Source organism: Ceratotherium simum, chromosome 14, assembly GCF_057802395.1.
Source record: "Ceratotherium simum simum isolate JZ-2026a chromosome 14, ASM5780239v1, whole genome shotgun sequence".
Taxonomy (NCBI): domain Eukaryota; kingdom Metazoa; phylum Chordata; class Mammalia; order Perissodactyla; family Rhinocerotidae; genus Ceratotherium; species Ceratotherium simum.
In genome coordinates, this window is record NC_141913.1 from 6,754,005 (window position 1) to 6,771,565 (window position 17,561).

General features: G+C 37.3%; 1 protein-coding gene across 12 annotated transcripts in view; it reads right to left on the reverse strand.

The window, feature by feature from the left end:
• Positions 1–1,930: 1,930 nt before the first annotated feature.
• LOC101394358 (nucleoporin SEH1) overlaps positions 1,931–17,561 on the reverse strand; it is a 164,090-nt gene continuing 148,459 nt past the window's right edge. For 9 of the 12 annotated variants that reach the window (XM_087438931.1, XM_087438928.1, XM_087438936.1 and 6 more), the window contains 6 exons: positions 16,089–16,184; positions 12,443–12,562; positions 11,893–12,014; positions 9,064–9,193; positions 8,519–8,577; positions 1,931–2,369 (listed from right to left, as the gene is read on the reverse strand). In XM_087438931.1, the coding sequence (XP_087295057.1) occupies positions 2,231–2,369; positions 8,519–8,577; positions 9,064–9,193; positions 11,893–12,014; positions 12,443–12,562; positions 16,089–16,184 (666 nt within the window). In that variant the 3' untranslated portion in view covers positions 1,931–2,230. Of the gene's footprint in view, positions 2,370–8,303; positions 8,464–8,518; positions 8,578–9,063; positions 9,194–11,892; positions 12,015–12,442; positions 12,563–16,088; positions 16,185–17,561 lie in introns of those variants that run through there. The other 3 variants (XM_087438927.1, XR_015554247.1, XM_087438933.1) reach the window with 3 other exon arrangements.

Sequence of the window (17,561 nt, forward strand, 5' to 3'; positions counted from 1 at the left end):
TAAACAAATGGGACTATATCAGACTAAAGAGCTTTCTGCACAGCAAAGGAAACCATGAACAAAATGAAAAGACAACCCATCAACTGGGAGAAAATATTTGCAAATCATATATCTACCAAGGGGTTAATTTCCAAAATATATAAAGAACTCATACAAGTCAACAACAAAAAAACAAACAACCAGATCAAAAAATGGGCAGAGGATATGAACAGACATTTTTCCAAAGAAGATACACAGATGGCCAACAGACACATGAAAAGATGTTCAACATCACTAATTATTAGGGAAATGCAAATCAAAACTACAATGAGGTATCACCTTACACCTGTCAGAATGGCTATAATTAACAAGACAAAAAAATAACAAATGTTGAAGAGGATGTGGAGAAAAGGGAACCCTTATACACTGCTGGTGGGAATGTAAACTGGTGCAACCTCTATGGTAAATAGTATGGAGATTCCTCAAAAAAATTAAAAATAGAAATACCATACGATCCAGCTATCCCACTACTGGGTCTTTATCCAAAGAACATGAAATCAACAGTTCAAAGAGATTTACCCACCCGTTTGTTCACTGCAGCATTATTTGCAATAGCCAAGACATGGAAGCAATCCAAGTGCCCACCAACTGGCACATGGATAAAGAAGATGTGTGTATATATATACAATGAAATCCTGGCCATAAAAAGACAAAAATCGTCCCATTTGCAACAATGTGGATGGACCTTGAGGGCATTATGTTAAGCGAAATAAGTCAGGCAGAGAAAGACAAACACTGTATGATTTCACTCATATGTGGAAGATAAACACATGGATAAAGAGAACTGATTAGTGGTTACCATAGGGGAATGGAGTGTGTGTAGGGGGTGGGTGAAAGGGGTAAAGGGGTGCATATGTATGGTGACAGATAAAAAGTAGCCTACTGGTGGTGAGCATGATGCATTCTATACAGAAACTGATATATAATAACCCCAAACTATAAAATGTTATAAGCCAATATGACCTCAATTAAATAATTTTTAAAAAATAAATGCACATTCAAGCCTGAAGTCATCTCATATTTGATGTACAAAATCTAGAATTGGAGTAGGGCAATATCAGTAAAAGCAGCAACTATTTAACTTGTGAAAAATGTTTTCACAAATTTGATTTCTAAGAAAGAATTTTTAAGCAAGAGAAAGTAGTGAGATGGAAGAGGAAAGAAGCAATCTGTTTTTCTATCTCAAGCTCACAATCATTGGTTCAAAACTGCTACTGGGTTTAAGTTATCTAGGCAGCTTTTTACACATTCTGAGGTCTTTCTGCTCCATCAATATCCCACTGTCATCACCCCCCAGCTACAACCTGGGATTTTGTTGTTTCAAAGGAGAAGGCTGTTGGCTGGGGCTCAAAAAACTTTACCAAGAGACTTACTAGTAAGGGTTGAGAAGCAATTACTAATCATGTTCCTCTTGGGTAAAACCAGGTAACGTGTCACCTTCTCTTCTCTCTTACCTCATACCTTGCCACAGCTCAAGATGTCACATCAGGAGAGCTCTGTCCCCTCAGTGACTCACTGCCCTCCCCTCTCACCCTATGTCCCAGGGTACCTGCTTGCAGAGAGCCCCTCTGGATTCTGGAGCAATTGCTCCATCTAGGTTTAATTACAATAAATGCTATCTTAAAATACATCAACCTCTCCAATGTGTTCGCACAGAATATGAAGACTTTCCCTACTCTGGAGAAAAACAATTTCTTTGAAAGTAAGCTTCTTTTCTACTCTGAGCAATTAGCTACAAGACAGAAGGAATAGAGAAGGAATTTCTTAGGGGAAAGGAAACTGTGTAATGGAGGAGAAAAATAACAGAACAGACCCAGGACCTTGGAAATAATTAGCAGAATAAAGCGATACTCTGATTTCTGTATGGCATCATATAAAAATAAAGACAAAGTTCAGTGGAAATTAAGTTTATTTCTGGATATACCATATTAAAATATATGCCATTAGAATAACATAATCAATGCAAAAATAGAACTCTCTTCTCCTCTGTAAAAGTTAAGTACAATACTGTAGGCTAGATACATGATATTTTAGTCAGGTCTTCAGTACTAGGATCTCCAAACAAAAAAATCTATAGTTATACATACCAACTTTTCATACAAAATATATACAAAAGCATAACTGTAGTGTAGAAAAATGAAGTTACCAAAATATAACTTATGTAATTTACTTTACAAAAAATGTATTCTAGTTAATTTTTTTCAAGAGCTTCACCAATTAGTCGAATAGCGACACTCTTGCCCTCGTCTGTTTGAATAACGAGCAAAGCTTCAAATTTGCCCACCAACTTTGGTCTGAACTGCACGGGCATGTTGATGTAATGCTGGGCTCTGTAAAGACAAAGAAAAGAAACGTCAGCAGCCTGATGCTACAACAACATGTGAATCACCTGCCATAGTTAGCACAATGCCTGGCAGAGAGCTCAGTAGGTTTTTGATGAAAGAATCTAGTCAAGTTACATTCAGCGTAAATTTAGCTCTCATTTCTTCGATGCTATTATTTAATAAGAAACTGGCACAAAAGAGAGAAAAATCTAAAATCTGATTCAACAGTACTGTATATATATTCCTGGCTATCCAAAAAAACAGGAAAAGGGAAATAAAAGGTCTGATCTGCTGTGTATGGAGCTTCGTAGTCTGTCTGCAGAGCAGGTGGCTGTTCACCTAAGAAAGAGTCAGTGCTCATCCTCCATACCCCGACCTTCCTGACTACGGCAGCATACTCAACTGGGAAGAACATTAAACAGACTGGTCCCATGCCTACGATTAAGAGGGCTGTAAGTTTTTGCTCCAAAATTCATATGAAACTTTTATCAAAAATCTTCTTGACAATTTATTTTCAGATTATATAGAGGCAGATAACGAGTGCCCTATGTTCAAAAGTAGTATGTTGGGAGGTTTGTTTTTGTTCATAAAACCAGGTCCCAAGAGCATCAAAAATATACCTTTACTCCATAGTGAAGGAGAACACGTATACTTGATCACAGCCTATGTGATGTCATTGACTTTCAGTCTTAACTGTTTTCAAGTGAAAATTTATAGCTTTTAGACTTTCCTCAGAGAGAAGGTACTTCATCCCTTAGTCTCATCTCAGAGCTACATGTTTTAAAGTTCAGCAATCAGAACTGATATATGCTTTTATTTCCAACACATTCCTGATAAAACCCAGTACAATGTTAGATTTGGGGTGTACAATAGTACAGTGGGTTAGAAATTTAGAAAACAGTTTAAATATTTCAAAGCCCTTTTCCTGGATATAATTGACAATGCAGAATATATATATACACACACACACATATATTTAAAGTCTGGGTTATTTTTCCCAAATGCATTTTACCTTATTTTTCCACATCAAAGCTAATGTGCCTTTAAAAAAAAATGTACCTATTCCACAGCATTGACAAACCACAATTTTCTCTTTGATGTTAGCATTTTAATACTCAGAATAATAGTACTATTTGGCAGCTTAAGAGACTTTATTAATTACTAAAAGTAATAAAATATCCCAAAATAAATCTCTGGAAGATCCCATTATTAACAAAGGTCAACATGGAATATAGAACTGTTCTATAGTGAATTGAGGAAGTGTTTTAAAAAACCTATTATGATAAACATATATCATCTGTTTCAGATTTACAGATAAGTGAATAAACTACAATGCAATTTAGAAAGAACCATAAAGTTTAATATAGCTATAGAATACTATCAGTAAGATGGATATATTTAAAATAGTACCTTGTACTATTATTAAAAACTGCTTTAATCTCCCTACACACACACACACACACACACACACACACAAAGGGAAAAGGCAATGGTAAAGTATGCTGAACCCAGCGGAGAGGTATAGTTCAAAACCTTTTACTAGCTAATGACCAATTTTACGGCAAAGGCACACAAGACCACAGCGCGTGCAGACGGCAAAGAGGCAGCTGTGGAAGCGCACTTTCAACCACCTCCTTCACTACAGGTCCCCGCCTACATTTAAAGGGCTTACCAGAACCTACAAATTATATAAACCATACTTTTTCTTTGTTTTCTAATTTAAAAGGAATACTTTGTATAGGAAAAATCTAGCACATTAGCACAGCCAAGGTACCATCACTATCAAAGAAACTGCAAAAAAGTAACAAACTGCTTGATTGCTGTGCGTTAGTGAGAAATGACAACAGCTCAATGATAGCATTGTTCCTTGGCTGTGACTTCTGTGAGCACTGTCCTTCCCTCTCAAATGACATGGCAGGGTCTGTCAGCTCAGAAGCCGCAGTTTGCCAGGACCCACCGCACGTTGGTGTACACAGACGTGGGCACGGAGGAGGGGAATCACGTTAGATTAGACTGGAATAAAACAACCGGTTAACAGGAGGATGCTTTTCAGGGCTGAGTGGGAACATGAACAAATTCTTTTTAAAAAATTATGAGAAAGGGATGATCAGCTGGAATCCAAAAAAGAACCTTTACAAAAAAACTTAATGTTTCCATTTCTCTATTACCTTGTTTATAACCTATCACTTTAAGGAGGCTAACATCCAACATACAGCCACGCCCACCCATCTCTGCACAAGGCAGAACCCCTGTAACTTCTGGAAGTTCTTCCCCTATTTATGTCGCTGCCAGTCTACACCCCAAAGGCCACGTGCTGCTTTATGTGTCAGCATGAGAACTCCCTGAGAGCAGCCCCATCAGGCCTCACAACAGCCTCAGAAAAGGTGCGTATTTGTAAGGCAACTATTACCTCATGTACCCTACAGATGACTTAAGTCACATTGTTACTTTGGAAGTGTATAGTTAATGGTGTCACAGAGCAGAGAGCGATCTAATACACGAAAACGTGGTTAATGAAAGCCATTAGGAATGGCTTCTCATGATTCTGAAAACAGATTTTGTTTCACACGCCAAAGCAAACTAACTGCTGCTCTCAACCAGCAATTATATTTCACAATCCCTTGTCCAAAGTCAAAGTGTCTCATATTTGGGACAAATACAAAAGCACTCAACACTTATAATGAGCACAAGCACTACTACTTCAGTTTTGTGGTAAAAATTTTCAAGTGAGATACTGTAGCAAAGTTCTGCTTCTTCTGCAAAGTTGAAAGAAGTCATTCTTATGTATAAAGAAATCAGAAATTTCTGCCTTCCTTTACATAAAATTTAAGCCTATGGATTTGTCATGAGAGAAGAGTTTTCTCTGACCTAGAGTTTACTCATTTGGTTAAACAGATCACAGAGTTACTGCTTTACACATATGACTTTCTTATTTATATTTTATGAGATTTATACTGAGTTGCTGCTATTAAACTTGATGCTGGAATTTGTAACATTTATTTAACGTAACATAATGTAACATTTATTAAAGTTGATGCTGGAATTTCTAACATAAATATTTATCCTAAGTTCCATAATGAGAGTTAATATGGATGAATACTTTCTGGAAACTCATCATGATCAGAATAACTTAAGTACCTGCCACAAATAAGGTATAAAATTACCTTATTTAAATTTACCTTCAAAGCATAAAATTTTTAAATATTTTAAAGTAATAACATGTTCAAAGACTATAAAGCAAACAAAACTGTATCTTGCGATGCTATTTTAAATGCTAGTTTACATAAACTGTCTAGATTTTGCTTAATTTAAAAATATTTTCTCATGTTTCTAAGTTCTTATAGATGCCATTAATATGACCTAGGCTGCGTAGAAAAACAGTGCTCTAATTTAGGACAGCTTAAAATTTTCTAGCCTTGGAATGGCAAGTGAATAAATTCAACTCTACATAAATGTCTACTTTTAAATGGCTAGCAATGAACATATTTTATATTTCAAAATTGGTTTTTAGAGAACAAGCTGAAGCTAAGCAAAATGCCATCTCATTTATAAAAATTGAATTTCTCATTAAAAATGTTTTAAGCATCATGTTTTTAATATTGAAGTTGAGACATGCATGAAAAGGAGGAGGAGGAGGAGGAAGAATTGCACCAGCTGTTGCTGCTGTTATTAAGACAACTATTAAATGCAGGAAGGTTCACACAGAAGAAATAATGTTAGTAACTTGCTAAAAAATTCAGATGATGAAAAATAAAGATGTCTAATATGAAAATAATTTGACATTTTAATTGCCAAAATTATACTTCAATTTAGGTAATGTCAGTATTCTATGAATTTATAACATCTCAATGACAACTACACCACACCACAGAAGGACTGCCACCCCTTATATCTCTTTCATTCAATTGGTCTTGTTGCTATATCCAGATTAGGAATAGACTCTGCCGCTTGTAACATTATTGCAGTGGAACAGGTTTAGGTTCTTTTTCTGCAAAGGGTCAAGAAGGTAGATGATTTGGCTTACAAATTTCAGCTGAAATAGAATTAAAAAGAAAAGTCTGTGAAAGCAAATTAAGCAAAGAACATTACATCAAAAGAGAATTTGAAACTACAATGTATCCAGTGATGAAAGCGGGAAAATAAATGTTTACCTCCAGGGAAGTTTTAACTGCACCATCCTCTAGCTATAAAATGGGGAAGAGTGACATAAAGCTAAACAATTTAACAAGCTATTTTAAATAATGATTCTTTACCAAAACCACAGATGAGCTGAATGCAAATGTCGTTTAAAAAAAATTGGTACTAGGCTGTTAAAGGGAATTTTTAAAAAAAGATCTGTAAGATTTCTTGGAACTTGTTTAAGTAGTTTTTTTTTTTCAGATGAGAAGAACTTCTTAAAAATCTGAAGCCCTTCTACTAAGTTGTGACAGGTGTATGCTGGTTTACACAGAAGTATTCCACCCAATCCGCCTCGTGTTTAGAGATATACTCCTCCAAAAAGCTGGTTAAGATCAGGGATGTGAACCATACAGAGAAGAAAGCAGCAGCAGAATTAATGATGCAGTTATGATAAAGTTCACATTCAGATAATTATAGAGTTCAGGATAGATCATTTATTCAGTATCTACTTGTACTCAGTTACTAAAAAGTTACCATCACTGGAAATCTAAATGATCTATTTTTAAATAAACTAATTGACACTTTGTATTTAGGAGTACCAACCTAAATAAAACAGTATAACATCAAGAGTCCTAAATGAATCAGGGCAAACTTTTAACTGGAGGGATCCACAGACTGCTGGGAGACAAGAACTAAGAGCAGAGAAGCCGGAAAATTTGGATTTAGTAGCTTTTTAAACTTAGGTCTTTCTCTTCCATGTAGTTGTTGAAGGGTTTAATGGGAAAGCATTAATATGACATTACATCAAATTCTCTGGATGGAGCTTGCCAGTAAGGCCAACTAAATGGAGGGCTTTGTTAACAATGCTAAAGATACCATTACCTGCTGAGCGCTCTCTATGACCAGGCACTAATACCCACACATCTCTGACGAGCTCCTCATAACAATTCCATGCTGTCAGAGCGTCATCATCTCCATTTTACAAATTAGGAAATTGAGGCTGAGAGAAATTAAGTCTATGACAACTTTCTAGATACATTCATTGTTGAATTTGCAGTTTGCCTTCAGGTAAGTCTCCAGGGAGGCGAAGGAAGTGCTTAACTCTTGAGTACATAAATAACATGTTTTATAGTACACAGGATGGGGAATGGGTGGTGAAAGAGATGAAAGAGTGAAAAGGTAAGAGGTGCTGGGAATGGCCCTCCCCCAAGTCATCTTTTCAGTATCTGAAGATATGTGTAAGCTTCTAGCATACAGCACTGCTGGTCTTAGTAACTCAGTGAGGCAGCCCTAGAATGTTTGCAGAGTGGTCCAAGTTTTCATAGAATATAACATATTTTTGGAACAGTCTCCTAATGCTAAAATGAAAGATCTGATAATAACTAAATGGTTTAATTAAAGATTCAAAGGTGAAGATAAAATTATTCATCAGTATTAACAAAAAGAACCCTGTCAAAATTCTAAATAACAGTGACAATCCAGTTTGAGATTTCAACCTAAATGTACATCATATGGAAAAAGAAAATTAGCAAGGATGACAAGAAAATGAGGCCCTGATTTAAGAACAATATAGGTTATTTGAAGAATGACAACTGAAAAATACCGTAGTAAAAGTTTTCCCAATTAATCTGGGAAGGTTTTTGTCCTAATTAGTGAAAATTTAAATCCCTGATTCTTAGCGTAGTGAAAATAACATTCAAAGCAGGAACTGTTCTAAAGTTAATCACAAGATAATTAAGGTTCTAGGACTAGGTTAACAGGAATCATATGCTAAGTCCAAAACACTGCTCAAAGCTTGGGTTGCTACACAGTAAAGCACACCTGGGGGCAGTCATGAACTGTTTTCCCTGCAGGCTCCTTCTCTCTGTCCTACTTATGAAGATCCATGTGCTCAGTGTTCCATGGTGTTGGGAATGAAGACGAAGGGCTGTAATAGAGGGACACTGGAGAACTCCTAATTCCCAAGAGAAATCTCCACATCCTGAAAACAAAGTCATGAACTAGGATGAAAACATTTTGATTTATGACAAACTCACCTCAAAGAATATTTTGAATGTTTGACGTAGAAAGGCTCCCTGGGACTTAAAAACTTCAGCTGGAATTTAATATGAAACACTTCATGAAGTTATGCAAGTCAGAAATTTGAGCACAGTTAAAACATATCATACATTTTTTTAATTAAAGATAACATTTTATAAATTTAAGTATAGCCACACAATTAGGTAAGACAATAAGTGCTAATGAAAACACATTTAAGGGAACTTGAATATGAATTTACTCTAGTTTTGACTAGAATAAACGTTATCCAGAAATATGTCGGTGTGATGGTACAGAAAAAAGAGAAAACAAGAGAAAAAGTTAAAAAATGAAAACAAATGCTAAATATTTTTGATCTTCAGATAAAGGGTCATCAACTTCCCATGAGTTTCTTTTCAAATACAGTATATTAAGGTATTTTAAAAATTAACTCATGATTACAGCTTAAATATAATCTATAAAACAAGCTTCTATCAGGAAAATGTTTATCAAATGGTTGAACATATTTACTTTTCCAAAACCCACAGTAGTATTGCCAACTTACCAAGTGTGTAATAAAAGAATTATTTCGCAAATTGACTTTTAACGTCCTTGATTCCCCAACTCTAGTTGGCAAAAACTGATACACATCTTCTGGGGCATAAACTCCACGGTGGGTCAAGTCAAGCTGCCTGCTTTGGAAATAGGTTTAAAAGTTAACTATTTAAAAATCCACAGTAATTTAAACTATTTATATATGTTATGAAGTATTGCTTTAATTTCTGTTTTCTCTCACAACTCCATTAAAAACTAGTTTTGTAATGACAATTTAACTAATTTGTATAAAGATAAAATGCTGACAGCAGGAAAACTCTTATCAAGGTGCTGGGTTAGCTACTACGTAACACAGGACAGCAGTGCCACCTCTGACCCTCTTTTGCACTGAAAAACTCTGTTTGTATAGAGGTGGCCCTTTTACCCGGACTACTCACAGCACAGTCCACTGGATGGTCTTCATTTTCACAGGGATACACGCTACTCTAACAGTATGGCATATGCTCTGGCCTCTCAGCAGCATTTAATAGTAGTGACCACTTCCTCTTGCCTTGGCTTCCAGACTCCATGCTGCTGACTTTCATTTCTCTGGCCACTTAGTCTGTGCAGGCTCATCACCACTCCCTCACCTCTAATGCTGTGTCCCACAAGGCTTGGCCCTGGACATCCCTAACAGCTCACACTACACTCTCCCTAGGCAATCCCATCTCCGGTGATCCAGCGACCTCACACCTAAGTGACTTCCAGATTTGTATCTCAGCTCAGACTGAGCCTCTGGGCAACATAACTTGTGTGTCATCACACAATTTTCTCCCTTTGACTATCTCAAAGACATCTTTGTCTCTACAAATTCAGGCTAAACTTGATCTTTCTCCTCCAACCTGATCCTCCACTTGTATTTTCCACCTTGGGGAATGGTATCTGGGAGCCGACTTTGACCCCTTTCTCTCTCACACCCCTTTATCCAATCTATCATGAGTCCTTCAAATTTCTTTCCTACATACTTCTCAAATCTGTCTATTTCTTGTCATCTTCCTTGACTCCATCTTACTCCTGGACTTCTTAAAAATAGCCTCTGACTTGTTTTACCCTATCTACTCTTGCCTCCTTCTAATCAGTCCATACTGCAGCCAGAAGGATTTTTCTATAAATACTTGAATCTGATTATGTCACTCAATGGCTTCCAATAGCGTTGCAGATGAACACCCAAATCCTTCACCTGACATACAGGGCTATGTGTGGTCTGCACCCAGCCCACCTCCCTCTCTAGCCTCACCTCACACTACTCTCCCTCCTATTCTGTGCTCTAGGCCTGTGGGCTGCTTTTGGTTCCTCAAGAGCCAACAGTCCTCATCACCCCAGTCCTTTACACAGCCAGGAACTTTTCCTATCCTCTTCACCTACGTCATTTCCACTCATCCTCCTCATCTTAAAGGTCCCATTTCAGGGCAGTTCTTCCCAGATATCACAGATCACGCTCCCTCTGTCATGTTTGCCCATGTTTCCCATTTATTTCCTTCCAGTCCTTTCCAAGCCTGTTAGTGTGACTGACTTCTCTAGAGGGTGAAGTCCAGGGAGATAAAGACTAGAACGGTTTTGCTTACTGTTCTATCTCCACTACCTGGCATGCAGTGAGCACTCAGTATGGGATGAGCAAAGAGGATACAAAGTGTGGTAAGAACACACTCTTTGAAGGATTCTAATTTCTTACAAAATGCATTATTTACTCCTGTTAGAAAATAAATGACCACACTTATATTAAGTTCAACAGGTACTTATACATTTTTCTTACAAACATCTTCCTCCAGAACTAAGTTAGACCTAAATATTAGTTAATTAAGGATCAGAAGAAACATTTTCATTAGGTAAAATACTTAAATATTATCAATAAAGCTATGTAAGCTGCTGGTATAAAATATACATTTTTTAAAGTTTTTGAGAATCTATTTTCATACACTGTTTTTGGGAATGTAAAATGGTACAACCACTTTGAGAAAATTATTTGGCAGTTTAAAGTTAAACACATGCTTATCATATGGCCCAGCAATTCTACTCTGAGGTATTTTTATCCAAAAGAAATGAAAAGCTATGTCTACAAAAACACACATACAGATTTCCTTCATTAAGTAGGAGATAATAACAACAATAAACAAACATATAGAGACAGACATTGGATTGGTGGTTACCAGAGGGGAAGGGAGGAGGGAGGAGGGCAAAAGAGATAATTCGGCATATGTGCATGGTGATGGGTTGTAATTAGTATTTGGGTGGTGAACATGATGTAATCTATGCAGAAATAGAAGTATAATGATGTATACCTGAAATTTATACAATGTTACTGCAATAAACAAAAAATTTAAAAAAAAATCTAAACAAAAAACAAACACACATACAATAATGTTCATAGCCCCTTCATCCACAATGGCTCCAAATTAGAAGCCACCCAAATGTCAATAGGAAAATAAATAAATTATGATATGTTCATATGATGGAATACTAAATAACAAAAAGGAACAAACTACTGATATACTCAATACAAATGAACCCCAAAAAACATTAAGTAAAAGAAGCCAGACACAAAGAGTGCATATGCACACGAAATTCAGCAAAACCAACCTATGGCAATAGATCAGAACAGAACAAATCCTGGGGTGAGGGTGGGGGTTGACTGTAAAGGGACACATAAGAACTTTCCGGGGTGAGAAAAATATTCTCCGTCTTGACTGGAGTGGTAGTAATGCATGTAAACTTATAGGTAAAGTCATTGAGCATTTTACTGAATGTAATTATACCTCAATAAAGTACTGGAAAAAAATTCATAAGGACAGAAACAACATACCCAGGTATGAGAGCAGAAGCCTCTGATACAGCTTGTCTTCGAGGCTTAACTAAATTATCTATTTTAATGAGCGTATTTGTGGAAACAGATGAATTTTCTGGCTCATTTTCTGCTTTGACACTCTGTATAAAAAAGAAAATCACAGGGCAGCGGGGGGAGAAATAAATACTCTAGGAAAATATATGGACATTTACCTATTTGAATTCTACTATTTCCTTCATAATTTTTTAAAAGGAGACAAGATTTTTAAATTCCCTAAATTGCAAACCCTATGCTTTCTTACACACACACACACACACACACACACACAGAGTATCCTACCTAATCAAGTCAAACAAAGGTTTCACAGAGCCAAACCCAGACCTCAAACTTGCCAATCAATAAAAAGAAATGAAAAAATTAAGATTATAGGGCTATACAACAGAATTAATGAAATTAGAATAATAGCAGGAAAATATTCTGCATTTTCAGGCCAGTTTTTCATGCCAGTTTCACTTCGTGTTTTTGATATACACAGCCAATAATTTACGAAATTCAGCGTAATACTCACTTGTCCAGAGAGTTGAAATCTCAAGGTGTGTTTCATGTGAGGCTCTTTAAGGGAGTGACACTCAACATCCCAAAACTGGGCATAATCCCCTCTATCTCTGGGCAAAAACGTGATGGAGACCTACAAAACAAAACATCCAGAAGAAATATTTAGAAACTGAAACTTACGCACATGTAGTTAGATCACCAATTCAGAGTGTCAATATGAAAAAATTAAAGGGAAAAATGTTTTTGCATTGGCTAGTTTTGCCATTAATTGAAAAAGGATTTGAACAATTCTATTTTTAGTAAGCTTGTTACTATACCAGATCCAAAATATATTTTTCTTTAAGGCTTTATGTAACATATTCTTCAAAATATAATTTTAAATTAAAAAAAAATTATCAAAAAATTCTAGAGCTGTCAAGTTTAAGACCTAAATGAGGAAGGTCCAGAGTCAGAAACACAATCCAGTCTGGCACTGCAATGCTTTTTGGAACCCTCTGCTGGCCAAGTGGTAAAGGACTAAGGCCTAGCATACAGCCACTAACTGGAGACGACTGAAAGGATACACAGAAAAGTGAAGGAAGGAATGGGTGCAAAACAGGAGGCAGAAAAGACAAGCACCTCTATGCTACAAAATAGCAGCTTTTATCACGATAAATTTCAGAACGTTGGTCAGAACCAGTTACCCTGACTGTACAGCTCAAAGGTGTATATATACGAACTGTATGCACACAACCTGTGAAAGGCTCAATAATGAGAAACTTGTAAAATTTAAAAATAGTATTTTATAAAGTTTATCAGCATTAAGAGCCTTCTTTATCAAAGAATTTAGTGTTAAAAATATTGACTACTAGTTAGGTTAGTCAGGTTAACAATTAATCAGTGTCTTTGAATCTGGACTTTAAAACATTTAAGTGACCTAATCTGTCAATGCAGAACATAAGAAACAATGCAGCCAGCAAGGCTGCGAGTGTGAAGGCAGAGGCAGGATAATGATAAGAGGAGATGACATCATCAAGATTAGGGAATGACACTGTAAAAGATGACAAGGACACTGGAAGATTAAGGAAGAAAAGAATGAAAACAACCATGTCCTAAATGGTGAAAACATACAAATTATCTAGAACAGTGGGGACTACAGTCCCACATATTCTACAAATCCCACTTACCCCCTCTTCCATCACCAAAAAATAAACAAAGAGGAGGGAAAAACTTAGTGCATGTTATACACTAGGCACATAATGGGAACTTGAACATTCATTAGCTCATTTAATCCCAAATCAAACTGACCAATGTTCCAAAAAATTATTGTGTACATCTCTTTCTTTAAGAACTACGTTGTAGGGCCGGCCCCGTGGCTTAGTGGTTAGGTGCACGTGCTCCGCTACTGGCGGCCCGGGTTCAGATCCCGGGCGCACACCGACACACCACTTCTCCAGCCATGCTGAGGCCGCATCCCACATACAGCAACAAGAAGGATGTGCAACTTTGACATATCTACTGGGGCTTTGGGGGAAAAAAGGGGGAGGATTGGCAATGGATGAGCTGGTCTTCCTCAGCAAAAAGAGGAGGATTGGCATGGATGTTAGCTCAGGGCTGATCTTCCTCACAAAAAAAAAAAAAGAAGAAGAACTAGGTTGCAACTAACGAATTAATTTTTTTTTCGCTTCTGGATCACTACTATATACATCAGTAACTGTGCTATCTCGTAATACTTCCCTAAATGGTCCCAAAAGGATATGCTTTGCTTTCCCCCCCCCAACAAATTAAGTAACTGGACCTAGAGTTCATTTGATAAATGTGATTTGACAAAGTGGTAAGCAATTAATTTGGTCCAGGATGTACAGTGATGAACACAACAAAAATCAAAGATCTCATGGAGCTTCTATTTGTGTTGTGTGAAAAGGAGCAATTCCTGGGAGCCGATCTAGTCCTGCACCCTCATTCTTCATTTTTTATAGCTTTATTGAGATATAATTCACATACAATTCACCCATTTCAAGTGTAATTACTGGTTTTCAGTATATCTCCAGAACTGTGCAACCATCACCACAATCTAATTTTAAAATATTTTCAATACCCCCAAAAGAAATCCCATACCATCAGCAGTCATTCCCCATTCTCTACCCTCTCTCCCAGCCCCAGCAACCACTAATCTACTTTCTGTCTCTATAGATTTATCTATTCTAGACATTTCACATAAATTGAATCATACAATATATGGCCTTTTGTGTCTGGCTTGTTTCACTTAGCATGTTTTCAAGGTTCATCCATATGGTAGCATGTAATCAGTACTTCATTCCTTTTTAATGCCAAATATTTCATGGTATGGATATACCACATTTTGTTTATCCATCCATCAGTTGATGGACATTTGGGTTATTTCCACGTTTTTTGGTTATTTTGAATAGGCTGCTATGAACACTTGTGTCCAAGTTTTTGTTTGAATCCCGGTTTTCAATGTTTTTGGGTATATATCCAGAAGTAGGGTTGCTGGGTCATATGGTAATGCTACATTTAACTTATTGAGGAACCGTCAAACTGTCTTCCACAGTGGCTGTTCCATTTTCCTTCTCCACCAGCAGCGTATAAGAGTTCTAATTTCTCTACATCCTCGTTAACACATTACTGTCTGTTTTTTTTTAAATCATAGTCATCCTAGTGGGTGTGAAGTGATATCTCATTGTGGTTTTGTTTTGCATTTCCCTGACGACTAGTAATTTTAAGCATCTTTTCATGTGTTTATTGGCCACTTGTGTATCTTCTTTGGAGAAATGTCTATTCAGATCCTCTACTCATTTTTTAAACTGGTTATTTGTCTTTATATTGTTGAGTTGTATACATTCTTACACATTCTGAATATATGTCCTTTGTCAAATACATGATTTCTAAATATTTTCTCCCATACTCTGGGTTGTCTTTTCACTGATTTAATGGTGTCTTTTGATGCACAAAAGTTTTTAATTTTGATAATTCACCTATTTTTTCTTTTGTCACTTGTGCTTTATTGGTATTATGTCTAAGAAACCAATGCTTAACCCAGGGTCATGAAGATTTACTATGTTATCTTCCAAATATCATATAAGTGCTATAGTTTAAATTAGTTTCAGCTATCAGCATAAAAAGAAAAAGTGTATTGAGGCCAAGTTAACAACTAGTGTCACTAAGAGATAGCTGAAGGGGGTATGTCAGGTCTACAAATGAGTTAAAGTTTAAGAGGCCATGGTACTAAAAGGATCCGTCACCACTTACCCATGAAGATATACTGTTCACTACGATGTGAACATCGAGTTGTTTTTGAGTAATGGTAGATTTTTCTGACTAAGGCTGGAGGACAAAACTATTGTCTAGATCAGCACTACTCAAAGTGTGTTCTAAGTAGCAGCAGCCTGCAGCCACATGAAGTGCTAATATCAGAATGTAAATCAATCATACCACTAAGCATGGGGCTTTGTTTAGCTCTTTAGAAAGCAAGACTCTCTGCTGCAGGAAGCAGTCCACTGACTTGCACTGATGCAGGCCTCTTCTTCTGTGGCAGCCTGGCTGTGAGGAACACTGGTCTAGGTGCAGCAAACTACTCTGGGTGAAAACCAATGAGGCACTCCTGGCCAATCAACACCGTGTTCTTACCAGCTGGCTGTGAAAAAAAAGTCAAAACTCACCTTTTGGATTCCGTGGCTTTCCAGTATACCAGAAATAGGAGAACATCTGAATGCTGCATAGGTAGCTCTAAAAACATCTCCACTTTCATCGACTCCCTACAAAATAATCATTTAAACAATCAAATGAAAAAATATAAAAGTCAACAGATCGATTCTGAGTGACACCGTTACCTTTATGGTTATTGAGGACACAAACCCGTTTTGCAGGGGAAGGAGACCTCAAGGCCTGCCTGGGGTGGCAGCACTACTTGACGCAGCTCACACAAGGCCTCTCCTCCCTACATCAGCAGCCACTCCACCCTGGTTACAGCGATCTTGAGGATGCTATCCATGTCGAAGGACTGCCTTTCCCTCAAAGACCCAAAAGAACTTGCTGGATATACATTTTGACATCCTTTGCAATACCAGTTATTTCTTTTCAGTAGGTCCAGCACTATCTTTTACCCACATTTTGTTAATATTATGGCTCAAAACTGTTACCATCACACAAAATACATGGCAGGAAAGCCATGGTGTTCTAAACAACACACTCAATTCAGAGAGTGCCCACTGGCGGAGACTACTTGCAGTATATAGTAGGCTAACACTCACTGTCAAAGAACATTCAATTCTGTCGCCTGCACTAGCTCCCACTGGCTGAAAACATACAACAGTATTCAGAACATGGGAGAGAAAAAAATGTGTGTGCGTGCGCATACACACACAATGTTCTGCAATAAAATTTTTTGTGTGTGTGAGAGGAAGATTAGCCCTGAGCTAACATCTGCTGCCAATCCTCCTCTTTTTGCTGAGGAAGACTGGTCCTGAGCTAACATCCATGCCCATTTTCCTCTACTTTATATGTGGGATGCCTGCTACAGCATGGCTTGATAAGTGGTGTGTAGGTCTGCACCTGGGATCTAAACCTGAAAACCCCGGGCTGCCAAACAGGAGTGCACAAACTTAACCACTACACCACTGGGCTGGCCCCATAAAATAAAATTTTTATATATTTTTCAAAATTAAGTTATTTCAGAGAAAAATCAGGGCTGTAGGAGACAGCACTAAATGGGGCAAGCACATATTTTCACATACATTTTCTAATTTAACTCTCAAAGCCACCCTGTGAAAAAGACTGGACATGTATTAGCCCCACCTATAGAGAAAATCAAGTAAACGAATTAATGGAACAAAAATCCAATAATCTCAACCTATGCTCATAATCCAGTTTTTAAAATACCCTGCATAGGGCCAGCCCGGTGGCACAAGCGGTTAAGTGCACATGCTCTGCTGCGGCGGCCCGGGGTTCGCTAGTTCGGATCCTGGGCATGCACCGATGCACTGCTTGGCAAGCCATGCTGTGGCAGCATCCCATATAAAGTGGAGGAAGATGGGCACGGATGTTAGCCCGGGGCCAGTCTTCCTCAGCAAAAAGAGAAGGATTGGCAGATGTTAGCGCAGGGCTGATCTCCTCAAAAAAAAAAAAAAAAAATA